We start from the raw sequence: 18,055 nt of genomic DNA, 5'->3' as shown, positions 1-18,055 counted from the left end.
TACTTCTAAATATTGCAAATTAGCTAATATTTTGTTGAAATAATTCAATTGTGTGGTAGTGAGTTTAATATTTTGTTTTTTCTTAGAATAGAGTTGATTCTCCACATTCTTGGTCATATATTTGTCGGCCAATTTTTTCCCACAATTCCTTAGCCTATGTTTCCCTAGTAAAAAAATATTTTTAATTATTGGTCAAATACATATGGATGGCGCGCCACAAGTCTATCTATTAATATTTCTCAACCTTTATCTGACATCTCTTTAGTTTTGTCTTACAAATCAATATCCAACTCTTGTTGGACTAAGAAATCCATAATTTTGCATTGCCACATGTTAAAATTGTTTGTTATCTCTCTCTCATTTCGGCATAAGAGATCATAGTGCTAATTGTCAAAGGTTTCGTAAATGACTCACTTGACATATTTCTTCTCAATATAATTGGATCCACAAAATAATTAGCAAAATCTCTAAAGAGAACACATTCAAATTCCTAGGTATCGAACTTAGTTTGTTTCACGAAAGACCTCTAGATAGCACTCTCACACAGGTTAATTGTGAAAATTATTATAAGCTAGAAAAATATAAAAACAAATATAACTTCAAAAAAACAATAGACAAACACACAAAAGTCAACACCATGAACAAATATAGATGATACAAAAGAGATAACAATACTCTGATGAAAAATTGAAGTGGATGGTGATGCTAAAAGTTGTTTTGATGCTATTAAAAAAAGGTTGTTCCACCGTTGCTTGGCCTATCCAATGATTCCAATCTATGATTTGTGATGTTGTAGACTTTAGCAAATTTTTTGTTAGTTGTAATTTTAACTTGGTTAGAAGAGAGTTTAACTCTGCAACTCATTGTCTAGCTAAATTTGCTGTTATTCATAGGTCTTCTATTTGTTGTAATTCACATATTCTTCCTGCTGCAGTCTTGGATGCCTGTAGGAAGGATGCTGCTTTTGTGTAGTTTTAATAATATTCTTGACTTTTAGCAAGAAAACTCAAACTCATATACATCCAATAAAATCTCTTTTTCTCTCTCAAATAACAAATTATGCATGGGTTTGGTTAGAAAGTTCTTTCAACCCAACCCATCACATATGTAGAAACCAATATGAGTTGGGTCAATAAGTTGTGCTTACATATTCCAAGTATAGTAAAAAATTAAGGTTTTATCAACTATTTAAAGCTCTCTTTTCAATAGATTGTTATAATTCACATAATATCCCTAAATTATATTCTAAATTTTCAAATTCATTCAAATAAATTCTCAAAATACTAAAATAAATCATAACGAATAAAATTAAAATAAGGGTACTAAAAAAATATTTATATCTCAACCAAAAAAAAAAAAAAATTATACATATGATTGGTTGGGCTATGTCTTATGGGTTGAAAAAACTAACATACACAATATGTAACTTAAAAAAATAAAATACAATCAGAAGTATACCATCTTACGAAGATGAACAAGATGTGTTTGCGTCTCTGCGATAACCGGAGCAAGAGTTATTACGAGGGAAATGGCATTGAGAAGGAAACAGAGGTGCAGCTGGGGTTGAGGTTAATTAGAAGAAGACATGCATTTATTGCAGGGGCAAATCACATTCCTCTTAGGAGATTGTTGCAGGAAAAAGGTTGGCATGCAATACAGTGAAAGAATGATAGGATTTATGAAATTGGGAACTTCTATTACCAAGATCGCTAGCTTGGACCTTAATATCAGGAAACATCTAAGCCATGATTTTTTCCTCTTTGTTTGAGAAGAAAGCCATGAATTACTTCATCATTATCTTGGTGGTTTCTTTTTTCTTTCTTTTTTTCGTTATTCCAGGATGTTATAATCTTAAGAATGAAGTGAACAACATAATTTAATTTCCTAAACAAAAACTGAAGTCGAAAACACTGTTTAACCCTTAAAAATTTACAAAGTTCTACGCATGTAATATATACAAATTAACAAATATCCCAAACCCAAAGCCTAACATGCATTTTCCTTCTTGCCGGAGATCAGATGATGAAATAGACTTAACCACCACAAAGACCAAGACCCAGACCCCCACCGCCGCCGTGATCACCTGTGTTGTCCTCCTCGCTAACAAAAGCAGCCAGGTTCAAGTACTGTTCTTGATCACTCCCCCTCCACCTTGCCCTACATATCACACAACTAGCTGACCTTCTTCCCCTAATTCTCCTCCACTTCAATAAACATTCTTCATGAATTGGATTCCTACAAGTCCCACACCTCACAACTCTCTCTTCCTTTCCCATCTCGTCCAAGCAAACTGGGCACGTAGTTCCATCTTCTACCTCAACGACTGGTCTCAAATTGTCACCTTGCCTTGCTTGAACGAATAGCTGATGAAACCTCTCGCGTACGCTAGCCCCTGCAAGTGAGTCAGGCAAGGTAGGCGAGCCGAGTAGTCGGTTGAGCTGGCATGGCCTCAGAGTCCTCCTACGAAGACAAACATCATCTACAGGAACACCCAGTGCTCGAATAAAGATGAACAAGATGTGCTTGCATGGTGTTAAACGGTCAGGGCACGAGCATGAAGGTGTGGCTGATAAGGTTACAGTGTAAACATTTCCCGTGGCACCCAAGACGAAGAACTTGGATTCTGAGCGGTGGAGGAGGCGGAGTTGGTGGCGGAGGGCTCGGACTATCCTGTCTGCGATGGGCTGCGTGGGTTTGAACCGCGGCTGAGGACGGTGGTTGTGTGATGTTGATGAAGAAGTGGAGGCAACAGACTCCATCGGGAGTTAAGGTGGTAAATTTTGGTTTTGAGAAAATGAAGCGTGTCGTTTTTTGATACGTGTCGTTATTGGTTTTAAGGATGGAGTCCTTATAGGAAAATGAGATACGTGTCGGATACGGGGGTTTTGTAGGGAGGAGGGGAATTTGGAAGAGATTCTTTGTGTAGTTTTGTGGGACACGTGAAGGATTGCGGGTGGGTATGGGAAACAGTATTAACCATTAAGGTGGAGAATGCCAGAGCTTGATGAGTTTGGTGTCTTTGTGTGTAAATTGTAGTAATGGAAAACTATAAGGCACGTCATGGGCCTTTCGTAGAGCCGTATGGTCTTATACGAGATAAATATATGGTTGAGCCTCTGGATATACGAAACCCATAAAGATGTCCATCCAATAGGTTAATGTCACAGAATATTATTAGTCAAACCTCGTTTCAAAACCATATATATAATAATATATGATTTTTATTTTATTTTTTTTTTTTTATGGTAGATGATTTTTTTTTCTAAAACCCAAAGGAATGTGACTTGTGACTTGACCCCACATGGCTTAATGATTTTCTTTTTGTGATATAAATTGAACACCAAGCTATTACATTTGCAAACAACAAAGGAAAAGTTTTGCATCAATGCTTATCATTAGAGCATTCACAATTGCAAATCATATCTCATTCTATTTTGCCATCTCAAAAATTTACTTTATCAATTATACAGTATCATTTTACAATACACCTAACATCTCAACTTTTATTTTACCATACTACACATTAAAATAATATAAAATAAAATAGAAATAATATAAAAATATTTATCACTTCTCTCTTTGATCTCTATTTCTCTTACTCTCTCAACCACCCACCACTACTACCACCGTCCAGCTTCTGAGTCACACCACCCACCTCCGCTGAGCAACATAGTTACAACACCCACCCAGCCACCCAGAATCCTAGTCTTGTCACCTAGCCATAATCCATAGCAAAATCAAAACCCAAAATTCATAGCAAAATCAAACTCAGCCACCGATCTCGCCACCCAGCCAAAATCCATAGCAAATCAAAATCCAAAATCCATAGCAAAATCACCACCACCACGCCAACAAACCAAAATTAGAAAACCACCAATCATCAACAAACCACCAATAAACCAAATTCCAAAATCCATAGCCGAACCCCAACAAACCACCAGATGAGAGAGAGAGAGAGAGAGAGAGGGTTATGCTTCATCGGTGGCCCCAGCTTATGCTTCATCGGCGGCAGCCAAGCCACTAGGCCCACGCCACCACAATCCCCTGCCCTTGCTGCCGCTGCACCACCTGACCCACATCCACATCAGTCACAAACCCACCACCAGGGAAAAAAAACCGGTGAGAGAGAGATAGAGAAACCCACAACAACCACCAGATGAGAGAGAGAGAGAGAGAGAGGGTCATCGAAGAGAGCAAATGGGGTTTTGGGTCTAAAGAGAGGAGATAGTAGATGAGAAAGAGAGAAGGAAGAGAAATAATGAGAGAGAGTATATTAAAATATTATATTTGTTTATACCATTCAGCTACAGTACTATCATATATTTACGATGGTACTATAGCACTATGACAAATTTTTTTACATTTTTACATGTTTAGCATTCTGTCTATTGAACTACTTTGGGCCTCACATGCTAAATTTTCCTTACATTTGGCATATACCATATCAATTATGAATGCTCTTACACCACATGAGGAAGTTGTATATATTCATACGGATCATGCATATTTCCAACATCTTTCGTACTTTCTTTGTGTTTGTAATTGACTTACCTCAAACTTAATAGAGATGAAGTCAAAAAGTTTATAAATTTTGAAGGGTTGTGTTAACAAGCAGCGTAAGGCGATTGTTAACAACTTTATGTCATTTTTTTAGCAGTCTTATAAGTTGTAGGGCCAGTTTCATAGAGAGAAAGAAATATTAATATAAGCTATGGGGTCAGCTTTATGTTTTTTTGTTTTTTTTTTTTTTTGTTTGTTAAGAATGACCCATATTAATCCAACCTTAACAAGCACAAAATGATGCTTGTTAACATTTTCCAAGAACTATATATGGCATCATAATTGGCACCTTGCTATCTTGTTCATAAAGTTTGGCTGTTATCTTATCAAAAAAAAAAAAAGTTTGGCTTATATGATGTAGCAAGCAAGGCTGAAGCAAAGGTGAACTATAACTTTATCAACAAAACATAGGTTTGGAAACCTGTTAGATATGAGGATTTGATGATGAGGATGCAGCAAGATGGACCATCACGAACTCTGGCTATTACTTAATTATGTGCAGCAACTTGTTAATGCACTTAGAATGAAGGAAGTTGAGGAGTGTGGTTAAGAATATTGTGGTTTACAATGAAAAACGCATTAACAACAAGAGATAAACTTGTTCAGTGGGGTTATTTTGGAGTTTTCCTATGTGTATTTTGCAAGGGGAACATAGAAAGCATAAATAATATATTCTTTGAGTGTCCTTTTACCGAAGCAAAAAACGAAAGTTAACTGAGTCAGAGGAGAGAGAAAAACAATAGCAAAAATATAACATGATTCAGCCTATTAGCTCTAGGTAGGCAACAAGCACCTTTGACATCTACATCTTTGCAATTAACTTGTGTTTACAATTAACTTTTTTTTTTGAGAATAGTGTTTACAATTAACTTAATGAATGATTTATTATATACTAGAGAATCTTAGGTTAGCCATAAACCATATCTAGATTACTCATAGGGTTAATTTGTTTATTCTACAAATGCATAAGCTTACAACATATTTGGGCCTCATGGGTTATAATAATTAAAACAATTATCGTGTACCCTTGACATGATAATCACTTTATAAATATAAGTTTTTGTAGGGTGAAAAATTGAGAGAATAACTCAAATGAATTTGACTTTTTCATGTGTTTCTGACCGAGGTTCAAGTTTTCAGAACTTCACACACACACACATATATATATGTTTAGATTAACTAAGTTAAAGTATAATTTCTATCTCAAATCTATAATATAAAAAAATCATGGTTGATTGATTGAAATTATTTAATATAAACAATAAAATTCTTTTAAAATATCTTAAAACTTTTGATAACATAAATTTAGGGTTTTTTATTGGGTCTTTTAAAGTGCTTATTGCCTACAATTAATATTTTGAAAAAATTAAATTAAAAAAAAAAAAAAAGAGAAAAAGAAGAAGAAGAGAGAGAGAGAGAGAGAGAGAAATAATCTAAGGACACATAAGCATGGTGGGACACTGCCATGACTTTTCCCATTTTCTTCCACAGGCAACAGCACCACTCGTCCATACTCACCAGTCACCACCCAATCTCTCTGCCCATAACATCACAGTGACTCTCTCTCTCTCTCTCTCTCTCTCTCTCTCTCTCTCTAAAAAGCCACAACAAACACCATGTTAGGCTCGTTTGGGAACTCTTCCCAGTCTCCAAAGAAGGTGAGTATTTCTCTTCATCTCTTCCTTTTTTTTCTTTCTGGGTTTAATTTTTTTTTTAAATTAAATTAAATTTCCTTGTTTTCTCTCTGTTTGGCTTCCAAGATAATAGAGGAGAAGGAAAAGACAATCCGGAATATCCTCCCTTAAGTTGTTTTTTTCTTGTTTTTTTGTTTTTTGTTTTTTGTTTTGTTTTTTTTTTTTTTTTTTTTTTTTTTTTTTTTTTTTTTTTTTTTTTTACAATTAGAAGCAGCAGCAGCAGCAAAAGCAAGAAGGACAATGGTTAGCATTAAGTTTCAACCCAGAGAACTTTATTCCAGGCCTTGTCATTGGTTTCATTCTTGGGCTTTTGTTGGATCTATCTAAGCCCTCCAAAAACAAAACCAATAAGAAAAATTTCGCACCAGGCAAACCGCAATTTGCTGTCTCAAATAACAGTGACCAAGAGCTCAAAATGGTTTGTTTTGCCTTATTTACTTGACCTCCATACGAAATTTTTATGCTTGCAACTTTGTTATTGTAGAATTTTACTTCATGGGTTATGCTTTTTTAAGTTGTTTTGCCATATGGGTTACATTTGGAGGTTAACTTGAAGTGTCCAATCTTGTTTGGTTATCATTTATTATGAATTTATATCATGAGCAGCACTTTCCAATGGAACTAGTAGTGATGCTCACAAATGGTAGTAGAAAATTATGTATTGCTACATTTATTGAATTCCTATAATTGTTTTGTTGAGATATATATATATATATAGTGTGTGTGTGTGTTGTGGGGGGGGTTGCGGAATACTGACCTTTTGTTAGTTCTTTCTGATGCTTCTAGCTTCTAGGGTGCCAGTTTAATTCAGATGCTACATATAAAACAATAAAGCCATAAAATTTTTTCGGGCCTGTCAAATGCATCCTCAATTTTAATGATAAATGTTGTGACTCTCTTACTCTCTTGTGTTGATGAGTATAGTCAGTTTATAGCTGTAGATTTAAGACATGGAAAGAACAAAGTGAACCTTATTGGGTTTGTTTAGGGACTTGCTTTAGTAAAAAAAAAATGATCATTATATGCACACAGCCAATACAGTTGTACCTCTCCAAGACAGTTGTTTGGATGTCTGAAACTATGGAGTTAGTTATGTGTTGGGCTTCAGATCAATTGATGGGGCAGATTTGATGTTTCTGTTTTTTTGAAAAATTCTATGTTTTCTCAAATGGCGTGTTTATATCCGGTTGTGGTAGTTGGGTAGATTTGACATTTCTGTTTCTTGAAAAATTCTCTGTTTTCAAAGGGTGAAGTGCTTATCTCAGGTTCTCATAGTTAGACAAGACTTAAAGATGAAATCAGGAAAGATTGCATCTCAATGTGCTCGTAAGATACTAAAACTCCTATTAATATTGTGGTGTTCCATTTGATTGCAATTTTTAATTTCTTCTGGTCCAGTACTTCCCGTCTCTCTTCACTCAGCAGTGAATTCTTGTTTTTCTTTTTTTGTTAAACAGATGACTAAATATTCTTTTTATGATCTTGCAGATGCTGCCACTGGCATGTATGCGGAATTGATGCAAAGGTATCATTGTTCTGATTATGAGTCTCCTCCTTGCGCAGAGGAACCTGCAACTTTGTTCCTTATTATATTGCATGTGCACTAAATTTTCAAGCTTCAGACTGTCAGCTTGATCGACCACGCACCCTTTTTTACATCTTTAAAAGTTATTCTAATAGCAACCACTATTATATTTTGTCCTTTCTTCACCATCTTTAGCCATATGGTTAAAATAAAAATTATTTGCTTGGTAGAATTGTTTAGAAAATGTCAAAAACTGTGTACTTGGTCACATGTAAGGAAAAAATTAGTTCCTTTTCCTTTTAACTCAAGAAAATTTACAGTATCTAAAAGTGCAGCGTGCAACCAAAGATGGTAATTTTTCAAGTTTCTAGTCTTGAATACAGAGATGACAATAAGTGTGTATTTTCTTACTTTTCGTGAAGATGTTTAATAATGAAGTGAATCTAGACAACCCCACTTTTATTATGTATTTATTAATATTTTTCATATTACGATTGAAAATAATACCATCAAGTTTCAGTGCAGCCATCGATCCCTTTTAAGACAGTGGGAGCAATGTGGGCAACCCAAAATAGTTGTTACATGCAAGAATCAACAAGAAATGTAAGCATGTGATTTCATTGCAAATGATAGATTATTCACTAGATATGGCAACATCTCTCTTGTTTGAAACATTCTTATTTATTTATTTATTGGAGACAAATCTCTTTGTTTGCTGATTTGTGGGTATTGCTTTTTATCAGGAATAAGCTGAAGGAAGCAGCTGAGAACATTGGCCTTCCAACTTTTGTTGTTGCCGATGCTGGAAGAACACAGGTATTGTCCTGAAAATATGGAATGAGCTCTTTTTGTGGCTTTCAGCGAATGATACTGATGATTGGTCCACTGTTATGCAATTACATCCCCACTTCTCATTTGGGTGGTGTTTGTTCTTTCATTTGCTGACTGGTGTAAGACTTGGTGGATTAACATGCAGTAGAACCATTTGAACCTTCATTTTTTTTTGCAATCTAGAATTACAAGGTACTCAGGTATTAAGCACTTAATAATTTGGATTTGAGTCACAAGCTTCACCTCATAGGCTGCAGGTTTTGTTGTTCTGTGTAATGAAGGGATCAGAACTTTACCTCAATTAGACTGCAGTAAATGTTATAGCTTTATTTTATTAGTATTACTTTTGCGAGATTCCTGTAAATGCTACAATAAATGTTGAAGCTATATTCTCTGTCAAATTTATGCATATTATGGAACTCCGGGTTATGGAACCTTTTGAGTACTTTTGTAATATCAATGTGATTATAGATATCTTAAAGGATTTGTGTTAAGTATGCATTTTGGGTCTCAGCTTCAGTTGATTTACATTTTTTGCTCAGGTGTTGTCTGGGTCAAAGACAGTTCTTGCCGTTGGACCTGGTATGCTTTTCTCTCTGCCACTAAAGTGGTTATTTGTTGCTTGTTTTTCATACAACTTTTAGCAAGGCCACAGTAAGTATTGTGAAAGTTTTTATTTAGATGATGAAACAATCAGCTATTAATATTATTGCCTTGTAGCTACTGATGTTTATTGGATAAAGTCACCAACCAAAAATACCTTTTTCTCTATTGTAAATCTATTAATTGCTGCTTTTAATTTGAGCAGGACCAAAAGAATCAGTGGATTCAGTGACAGGAAAACTGTGCTTGCTCTGACATTGTTGAAGAAAAAACACCTTTTTCATTGTGTCTCTAAGTTCCGGTCAGTTTTCTGTACAATACTTTTGCTGCATTTCTGATGGGAGAGAATGTTTTGTGATCCAGAGAAGAGAACATGGCCAAGGTGCTGCAGACCATGCTTCAAGCAGTGGCTGATTGAGATTTTATTTTTCTATGCTTCAAGCAGTGGCTGATTGAGATTTTATTTTTCTTAGTCCATTTTCCGTAGGAGAAATGTTATTTATTTTTTAATACAAAATGCCATTAGGTGTCTTGTACACATAATCCCTAGATAGCTGGAGAAAGTTAAGTAATAGAAAGGGAGTTAGGTATCCTGAATTTTCCTTTATACTGATTTGAATATATGTAAGATCAAATGTAGAAGTGCAAATTTTTAACTTAATATTCATTCTTTTGGCAATTAAAAAGGACATGAATTGTATCAATGTTTCTTTGTGTTATACTACCGGTCACTTCCACTTTATTTGAAAATTTATATTTTGTTCCAAGTATGTTAGACATCAGAATATGAGAAAATATGACCAGCCTATCTATCCTTCCTGAAAGTTGCGATGGAGTGACACCAAGGTGATGATTAGATCATTAGAGTCGAAACAACCTTAAGCTCACCAGGTCTCTCTCTCTAAAGTCTAAAAAACATCTGAAAATGCTTTACCGGTATACTCTTGTGTGCATCCACAAAGAGTTGCAATATGCCAATATCACATAAGGTACTCCATGTACACTTGAATGAATGTTGCATCATCCTATATACCTTAGTTGTTTCTTTCTTCAGAGCCCAGAAACATAAGAAAATTCAGATGAACACCTCTCACAGCACCTCTGTTTTTGGCAGGTCAACTTTCATAATCCATGCCTCTATAATAAAAATTCTAGGTAGTCTGTTTGGTAGCCTCATTACTTCCATCAGAGATTGCTAGAAACAGACTTCTGAATATCCATTTCTTCTGGTTTTAGAGATTCTAAGAACAAGTTAATCTATGGGAAAAAAAAAAAAAAACAAGTTATTCAAGTAGCTTACGATGAAGCTCTAGCTTGTTCGATAAGAAAATGAACCAAGTTTGAATGTATAATCTAATTAGTTTGGTGATGAGTTCAAGTTCTGTTCATATTTGAAATAAAATAAAATGAACAATCTTTAACTTTTAATACTTAGCTCAATTTAGGTTGTTTACAACTCCAATTGCTTGTGGCACTTGCTCTATAAGTAGCCCATGAGTTCAATCCACTCCACCAGGACTAGGTCCATTTGATAATTGGCTTACCGGTTTGCCTTTGATTATGTTTTTGTTGTCGAACATGTATCAAGCTTTGATTTGCATGTCTTTGGACCCAAATTCAGATATGAAGGGGGTGGGGAGGGAGGGGGATTGAACATTGCTAATCACATCAATGTTGAAAGTAATGAGTATAATGACAACTATCCATGTATCCTTAACTCTATAAGGTTAGCATGACAACAAAGAGTAATGCTAGAGGAATTATAAATTTTATTACATAGAGCTTACAAACTGAAGTGATACAAATCACACAAAAAAAAAAAAAAAAAAAAAAAAAAAATTCAATTATTAGATTGTTGAAGTCCACATCAGTTTGCAATAACTTTAGCATTCTCCATCAGCAAATAGATAAAACAACAAACAAATTATTAAACAATAATCAACACTAATAAAGAGTTCTTTTCAACAAAGAAAAAAACATTAATAATGAGTTATAAATGAGAGGAAAAAATGTTGGGTGAGGAGGAAGAAAGAGAACATTCTATAAACTATATTACATATTTAAGTTTAGTTCATTTTCTTATCAAATAAATCCAAGCTTATTTACAAATTACTTAATTAGCTTTCTATTTTCTTATAAACAGTAAATACCATGACTAATTTTTATTTTTTACTTCATAAATTTATGCTAATTATTAACAACTAAATTATATATTTTTATTTAATTATATAAACCGATTTTTACTCCTGAACATATAAAAATTATATTTACCATCATTGTTAAAAAGAATTTAATCTTTAATACAAAATGGATTTATATTATCAGTAAATTATAAATAATAATTTTATTATTTGATATATTGTGAACTTGTTTTCAAATTTACAGTTTTACACAATACAATATAGAGGCTATATGATACAGATTGAATAAATATATAATATTATATATACTTAAATCAAATCTTAGTTACAAAAACATTATTTTATTTGAGTATCACTTGTTTTATAGCAACGTCTAAATTTGTAGTTGAGCTTAATTCATCTATTATATAAATAAATAAAAATAAACAAAGTTTTTTTCTTGTTTAATCATTTTTATAGCCTAACATTTTGGAAATTCCCTTTAAAAAAAAATCTTCTAAAAAAAAAAAAGAAAAGAAAAGAAAAGAACGCTAAACCCTCTCACTCTCAGTTGCCAAAACCAAAAACCCTAAACTAACACCTAACAATTTTTCTCTTCTGTCTTCTCCAATGGCCTATCGATGTAGATCTCTTTCACAACCAACATTCTCTGTCTTCAAATCGGCATTCACCAAACCCACTGTTAAGCCCAAATCGGCACCTTCTTTTCGCACAGTCACGGCCCGTTCTCCTCTCACAACTCCAGGGCAAGCCCCCCTTAAACCCTTTTTCCCCCATTTTTGTCATTTTTTTCAATTCTTCGAATTTTGACCGTTGGTGCTTGAAATTTGTAAATTCAGGTCGATTTCTCAAATGGGTTTTCATTAAAATCAGCAAAATTTTTAACAAAGTTGCAAAATTTTGAAATTTCAGGTCGGTTCCTCAGTTGGGTGCTCTTCAGTCTCTGCTTCCTCTCCACTCAGCCGTCTCTTCGGCCCGGCTCACGTCGTGCCTTGGACTCGATTCTACGAGCTCCAGGTCGTTGTCTCAGGGTATGCTTTGCAGTGCAAACCCAGGAGTTTGATTTTCTCCACTGTTTTATATGTAGTATCTGTAAGCAACTTTTTACTCTATAATTAGTTGTTATTGGATTTTAAGTCTTCCTGTGTTTGTAATTTGATTGATTGCTTATAAAAGAATAAGCATTTGTTATTTTATAGGGTCTTTTTTAGGCATACAATATTGATAACTCCTTTAAAGGTCCAGGCTATCTGGTTTTTCTGATCTTTTGCCTCTAAAGTGAATTGGAAGAAAAGATTTAGCGTGTAGTTGAAAGGATCATATCCTTTTGCCTCTATAGCAGTTGGTTTTCTGCTTGGATGAACTAACATTTGTTATTTGGGGCACAAATATTCTTCATCAATGGTCTACTGCAAAGATAGAGTTTAATTTTCTTACTTAATTTAATGCTTAAGGTTTGGTCTGAACTATTTAACGTCCCTGTTACCTTTCTTGTTTTTTGATATTAACTTATATTTGGTTATTAGACATGTGCTGGGGCAATGATTGTTGGGACCAAATGGAATCTCCTCCCCCACAAATGTGGAGTGGAGGATGAGGTCCCAGTTTCAATTCCACACCTGCGTGACATTCACACTGACAACTCCCATCATATAAAATAGGTCCAATGTCCAATTATGAAACCACTAGAAAAAGAGGATGAATTGAAATATAGCTGTGACACAAAAACTAGGTGCAAAGAACCAACTAGATTGACCTAGTGATAGATCAAGAATATAGAAAAAAAGAAAAAGGTGAGTGTGTGTGGCATAGAAAAGCAATGCCCAATACATATTTGAAATGAGTTCAATATTCAATCATGAAACCCTTGGAAAAAAGTGGATGAATCAAAATTTATCTGCGGCATGAGAACTAGGCTCGAAGAACCTACCATACCGACATAGTGGATAAATCAAGAATATAGACACAAAAATAGTAATTTTGTGTGTGTGCACGCATGCTAGATGAAAAGAACCAGCCTTTGGGATGCAGCGGTCTGTGTGGGATTGACATATTAACTAACTAGTCTCTTGAATAATAAAATTTGGAAGTCAAATAATAATTTCAGGTAAACTATTAGTTAGTAGGCTAATGTTTGTCATCATAATTCATAAGAGAGCCGAGGGTGTGTATTAGACTTTTTCCTAATGTACCCTTTTGCAGCAAGGCATTGCTAGTTACTACCATGGACATTGCTGGATCACACAAGCTTATGCCAGCTACTTTATAAAAGCATTGCTTGGGGTAGGCCATATATTTGGACCTGCCTGCTGTCCGGAGTAGAATTGCCCAATCGCATAAACCCTCTCTTTCATTAATCAATAGGGCCCTGGTTGGTCACTTCTATTGGGGGATTTGCTAGGTGGACATTATCGAATAGCACCTTTTGATGAGAGATATGAGCAAGAGGCAGTTCTTCAATCATATCTGCACCAAAGTTTTTCCTTTCGGACAAGCTAAAAGCTAATTGCAGCAGGATAATATACGTAATAATTACGTTCATAAAAATTCTATCAATAATAGGCTCTTGTCAACTTAGGTCTTTATGTGTGGGCTTTGATTTAATTTATTTAGGGTTTTGTTTACTAGTCAAGGTAGAAGTCATAATTCTACTAAAGTTTTGTTTACTAGTCAAGGTAGAAGTCATAATTCTACTAACTTATCAACAAACAAAAAAAGTCATAGTTCTACTAGGAGAAGTTAAGCTTAAGAGTGAGCTCTATGAGTGTCTTATTGTACTCAAACAAGTTAGAGTTAATTAATAAAACTATTGAGTGTTTTGAGTATTGAGGCACATTGGCCATAGGGTTCTTCTTCTTCTTCTTCTCTCAAATACTGACATGTGTTCACATTTCTTTTCACTATTCACACACACACACACACACACATATTTGTGTGTGTGTGTGTTTATGTTCTATTAATTACTTTCTTTTCCTTCTCTTTTGAACCTTAACTCTTCTTCTAAAAGGTTTTAAACCCAAGATCCACAAATTCTCTTAACCTAAACCCACCACAACCACACACACACAAATTCCTCAATTTGTTCAATGTCAGAGGGCCAGTTTATTGATGAAAATGGATAGAGGGAAAGATAATCAAGGGACTGCTATAAAGGTAGCTTGTAGGAGAGGAAGACCAAGAAAGGGGGAAATTGAGGAGACATTACGGTGCTTCCTATTATATTTTTGCTTAAGATTTATATTAATAGATAATAAGGTAATTTTGACTTACACCTCTTATCAAACAAAAAACCAAAGGGGGTACTTTTGACTTATATGGTATCATCCTTTTAGATAAAGGGTGGAATGGTGAAGTTTCTGTCATGATTGGCACAAGGAGTTATTATACGAAGCTTTGAAAATATTACCAATGAAGAGACTTCTGAAATATTAACATTTGCTTGAAAAGAAGTTGGGAGAGTTGTGTGGGGAATTATTAATGATAATTGGTTAGTTACATAGGGCTCTCTCCCTCTCTTTCACACACACACACACACACTCACATAACCAGTATGTATCCTACTGAAGATCATCCGTAACAAATAAAACACAATGAAAATTTAATTTAATCTCTGTTTTCTTTTTCTTTTTTCATAAATACAAGATGTTTATTCTTATATTTTATGAAAGTATGATGTGGAGCTCTGCTTGCATAGGCATACTGGTGTATGACCCAATGTTATCATGCTTGTGATGGTCTCCATCATATTTTAGTGTCATATACATTATGGCTCTTGGCTTTCAATGTTGTTTTCTTATGATAAGATTATGGTTATTCTCAAAATTATCTCTTAGTGTGAGTTGCTGAATTATATCACTAACCACTCCCTTCCTTTCCCTTCTTTTTTCCAGGAAAAGAAATATGTGTTTACTAGAAAGTCGTTTCTCATAAATATACTGACTTAAACATCAATGTATTGTCTCAAGGAGGTGTAAAATTAAATTGTTATAGGTTATATTGTTGGCATGACCCTAGACTTTTAAGTTATGTGATTAGAAGTACTTGATAGCTCATGATAGGGGTGTAGGCAGAACTGAGAAAACCAAACTGACCACCTGGCACCTGACACTGATTTGAAAAAGGCTTCTTTGATAAGTATGCACTAAGTCTAAAATTAATAGATTGCAAAAGCTTGTTTAGTTTTATGCTAGTCGTACCAGTGCTCATTATGCCATGGTATTAAATTCTTATAACTGGGAATTTGACCTGTTTAATTGCACATTTTCTTACCATTTTGATGAATTACATAGAGATATAAGGGTTGGTGCAAACCTTTTGCTTTTTTCTTTTTTTTTTGATTGATAAGTTACACACACACCCGATGGGTCTTGAACCCAAGACCTTACCCTCATCTTAGTACTTTAAAAAGAGGAGGTGCCTGCTGAGCTAGAGCTCATTGGCCCCTATACCTTTTGCTTCCAATTTGAAGCTTTTCAATGATAACTAGTCCAGTGGTTAAAGGGGCTAATAGACTCCAACTTAAATAACACTTCCTTGTCTGATAAAAATGGATGGAGGGTGAGGTTGTGGGTTTAACACCTATTGGTTATTTCTGTAACTTACCAATATATATATATATATATATATATAAACCAAGTCCACTGGTTAAAGTGTCATGATTACTTGTATTTCACGAGCTTAAAATACATGGACTTGGTTGCACAATCAATCTTGTAAATTTTTTTTTTCTTCACACACTGGTCACCTGACCACTTATTTATTTATTTCTGAATCCCTGACCACTTTTAGACTATATGAAATTTGTGTTCATAGTAAGATTGTCTTGCTTTCATCATTGGTTCAAGAACCAATGAGTATGCGCATCTTGCCAAAGTTGGGGTTTTTTCTAGGACTCCAGCAAGTTGAAACAATGTCCAAATTTGACTGTTTCCCATGCAAAACTTCCACTGTTTTAATTTTGATTTGAAGAAATTTTCTAGTGTTACCAATTAACTCAGGCCAAGATTCAGAATGATACTATCAAATTTGAATGTAATAATTTGTGCCAATGTGTGTACTTATTTGTGGTGGGGGATTTTCAAGCTTTCAGCTGGTACTCTCTTGCAGTTGCAATTAGTTTATCTTTCTGGTTATTGCTGCTAATTTAATTAGCTATAATTATGTCCACTAAGATTTTCTTTTCCCCCAGTAATTTCTTAATAGTTTTGAACTAAAGGATTAGTTTCTTTTATGAAGTTGCATGAGCATCACTTTTATATTGTTTTCTTCTATCCTTGTGGTAATGGTAGATGGCAACTATTTAACTCTTGCACTATAGTAATTAATCCTGATTTTTTTTTAATTCATTTGACTTCTAAGGATTATTTGCCTTAGTTAATTAGCTTCTTCGGATGGATAGAAAAAATTAAAGTCAAATAGCTTTCTTAAGGACTTATCTATCATAATAAGCCCATTTCTTTTATGAAGCATTTACTAGTATTGCATTGGCTAATACATTTCTTTTTTCAATTTTGTTCAGAACTAGGTCTCAGCGTGCCGCGATGAGACTACAGTTAGAAGATAGTGATTGATGGATCAGAGTCATGCTGCTCTTCTTGGGCTGTCCTTTTCACTATCACTAAGAGTTGCTTTTGACAGTTCTGTATGATTGGGATTTGGGTGCAAGAATTCAATTCTCTGGCTCATCTTGTTGCTAGAATTCCTTAAAATTTGTCTCAGCATTGATTGTCTCAGGCATCTACCATTTTGTACTTCTTTTTTTATTTCAAAACCCTTTTGTACTTCTTTTTGATAAGTGCATATTTTGTACTTCTATAAGAGTTAAAGGTAACAAAGTCGTGGTTTATCTACCATAAACTGATTTATATGTGATATAGATCTTCTATATAAGATATTTATCTTCTTAGGCGACGTGAAGTGCACGTGAGGAAGTGGGAAGGTTTATGAGATAATGTCGCAATGTCTCCCATTTCTTTGAAAAGAGACTTGGCCATGGTGCCCATGTCTCCATGATAACAATACACTTGCATGTGGAAACTCTGCGTGTCTTTCTCTATCTCCACTCACTATCTGAATTTTCTTTTGCATCTCTACGTCTACTCATGCCCACTCGCGAGAATTGAGCGTGTTTATGCATGATGATATACGCGTACTAGCCAAAAACCTTGTAGTTTAGTGGAATTGTTAGATTATTTCAACGTTCGAGTATGAATTCAAATTCATACTTGCAGTACCTGCCCCCAACCATTCATTCATGATTGCAATACCTAACTATCCATTTGGGTATATGAGAGAATACAATAAAATCAAATTGTCAAAATTTTAGTTTTTTTTTGGGAATATAAATTTCAAGCCTTTTTCTATTCTAGAATATTAATCATATCCATTCAACTATGAGTGTTTAAGATCTGAACTTTGTATAAAGGCTCTTCTATTTTGTGGGAAAACTAGCTAGTTTGTTCCAGAATTTTGATGAACAAATGCTTAAGAGCATTCCCATCAAAGGAGGCAAAACTTTTAGCATTTACCATCTCAAAATACTATTTTTTAGCTTTTAACACCTCATTTTATAATACATTATACATCAAAGATTCTATTTCTTTTAGCACTTCATTTAAATATTATTTTTTATTCTATGTATGTTGCTTTCTCTCTTCTTTCTCTCTCTTCGTATCTATGTCTCTGCCTTTCTCTGAAACCCA

At 34.4% G+C, this 18,055-nt stretch overlaps 3 protein-coding genes across 7 annotated transcripts; 2 read left to right on the top strand and 1 right to left on the bottom strand.

The window, feature by feature from the left end:
- Window positions 1-1,891: 1,891 nt before the first annotated feature.
- Window positions 1,892-2,832, bottom strand: LOC115971571 (mitogen-activated protein kinase kinase kinase 1). Its single transcript, XM_031091567.1, has one exon. It carries the CDS (start codon window positions 2,757-2,759, stop codon window positions 2,034-2,036), a length of 726 nt encoding a protein of 241 aa, XP_030947427.1. The 5' UTR covers window positions 2,760-2,832; the 3' UTR covers window positions 1,892-2,033.
- Window positions 2,833-6,019: 3,187 nt separating this feature from the next.
- On the top strand, window positions 6,020-9,478 carry LOC115971572 (peptidyl-tRNA hydrolase 2, mitochondrial). Of its 4 annotated transcripts, none has more exons than XM_031091571.1 (8): window positions 6,020-6,218; window positions 6,472-6,672; window positions 7,520-7,580; window positions 7,743-7,779; window positions 8,305-8,382; window positions 8,523-8,595; window positions 9,153-9,192; window positions 9,419-9,478. In XM_031091571.1, exons 1-8 carry the CDS (start codon window positions 6,177-6,179, stop codon window positions 9,466-9,468), a joined length of 582 nt encoding a protein of 193 aa, XP_030947431.1. In that variant the 5' UTR covers window positions 6,020-6,176; the 3' UTR covers window positions 9,469-9,478. The 4 variants fall into 4 exon arrangements, with proteins under 4 accessions (XP_030947431.1, XP_030947430.1, XP_030947429.1 ...); XM_031091570.1 differs by having other exon boundaries at window positions 6,469-6,672; XM_031091569.1 differs by having other exon boundaries at window positions 6,021-6,218; window positions 6,466-6,672.
- Window positions 9,479-11,865: 2,387 nt separating this feature from the next.
- Window positions 11,866-17,264, top strand: LOC115970721. 2 transcript variants are annotated; one of them, XM_031090315.1, is made up of 3 exons: window positions 11,866-12,100; window positions 12,267-12,385; window positions 16,873-17,264. In XM_031090315.1, the coding sequence occupies exons 1-3, from the start codon at window positions 11,964-11,966 to the stop codon at window positions 16,896-16,898; spliced, it is 282 nt and encodes a 93-aa protein (XP_030946175.1). In that variant the 5' UTR covers window positions 11,866-11,963; the 3' UTR covers window positions 16,899-17,264. The 2 variants fall into 2 exon arrangements, with proteins under 2 accessions (XP_030946175.1, XP_030946176.1); XM_031090316.1 differs by having other exon boundaries at window positions 12,267-12,446.
- Window positions 17,265-18,055: the final 791 nt, after the last annotated feature.

Source organism: Quercus lobata, chromosome 12 (genome assembly GCF_001633185.2).
Source record: "Quercus lobata isolate SW786 chromosome 12, ValleyOak3.0 Primary Assembly, whole genome shotgun sequence".
NCBI lineage: Eukaryota > Viridiplantae > Streptophyta > Magnoliopsida > Fagales > Fagaceae > Quercus > Quercus lobata.
The sequence above is the reverse complement of the archived record's forward strand: the minus strand, read 5'-3'. Positions and strand labels throughout refer to the sequence as shown.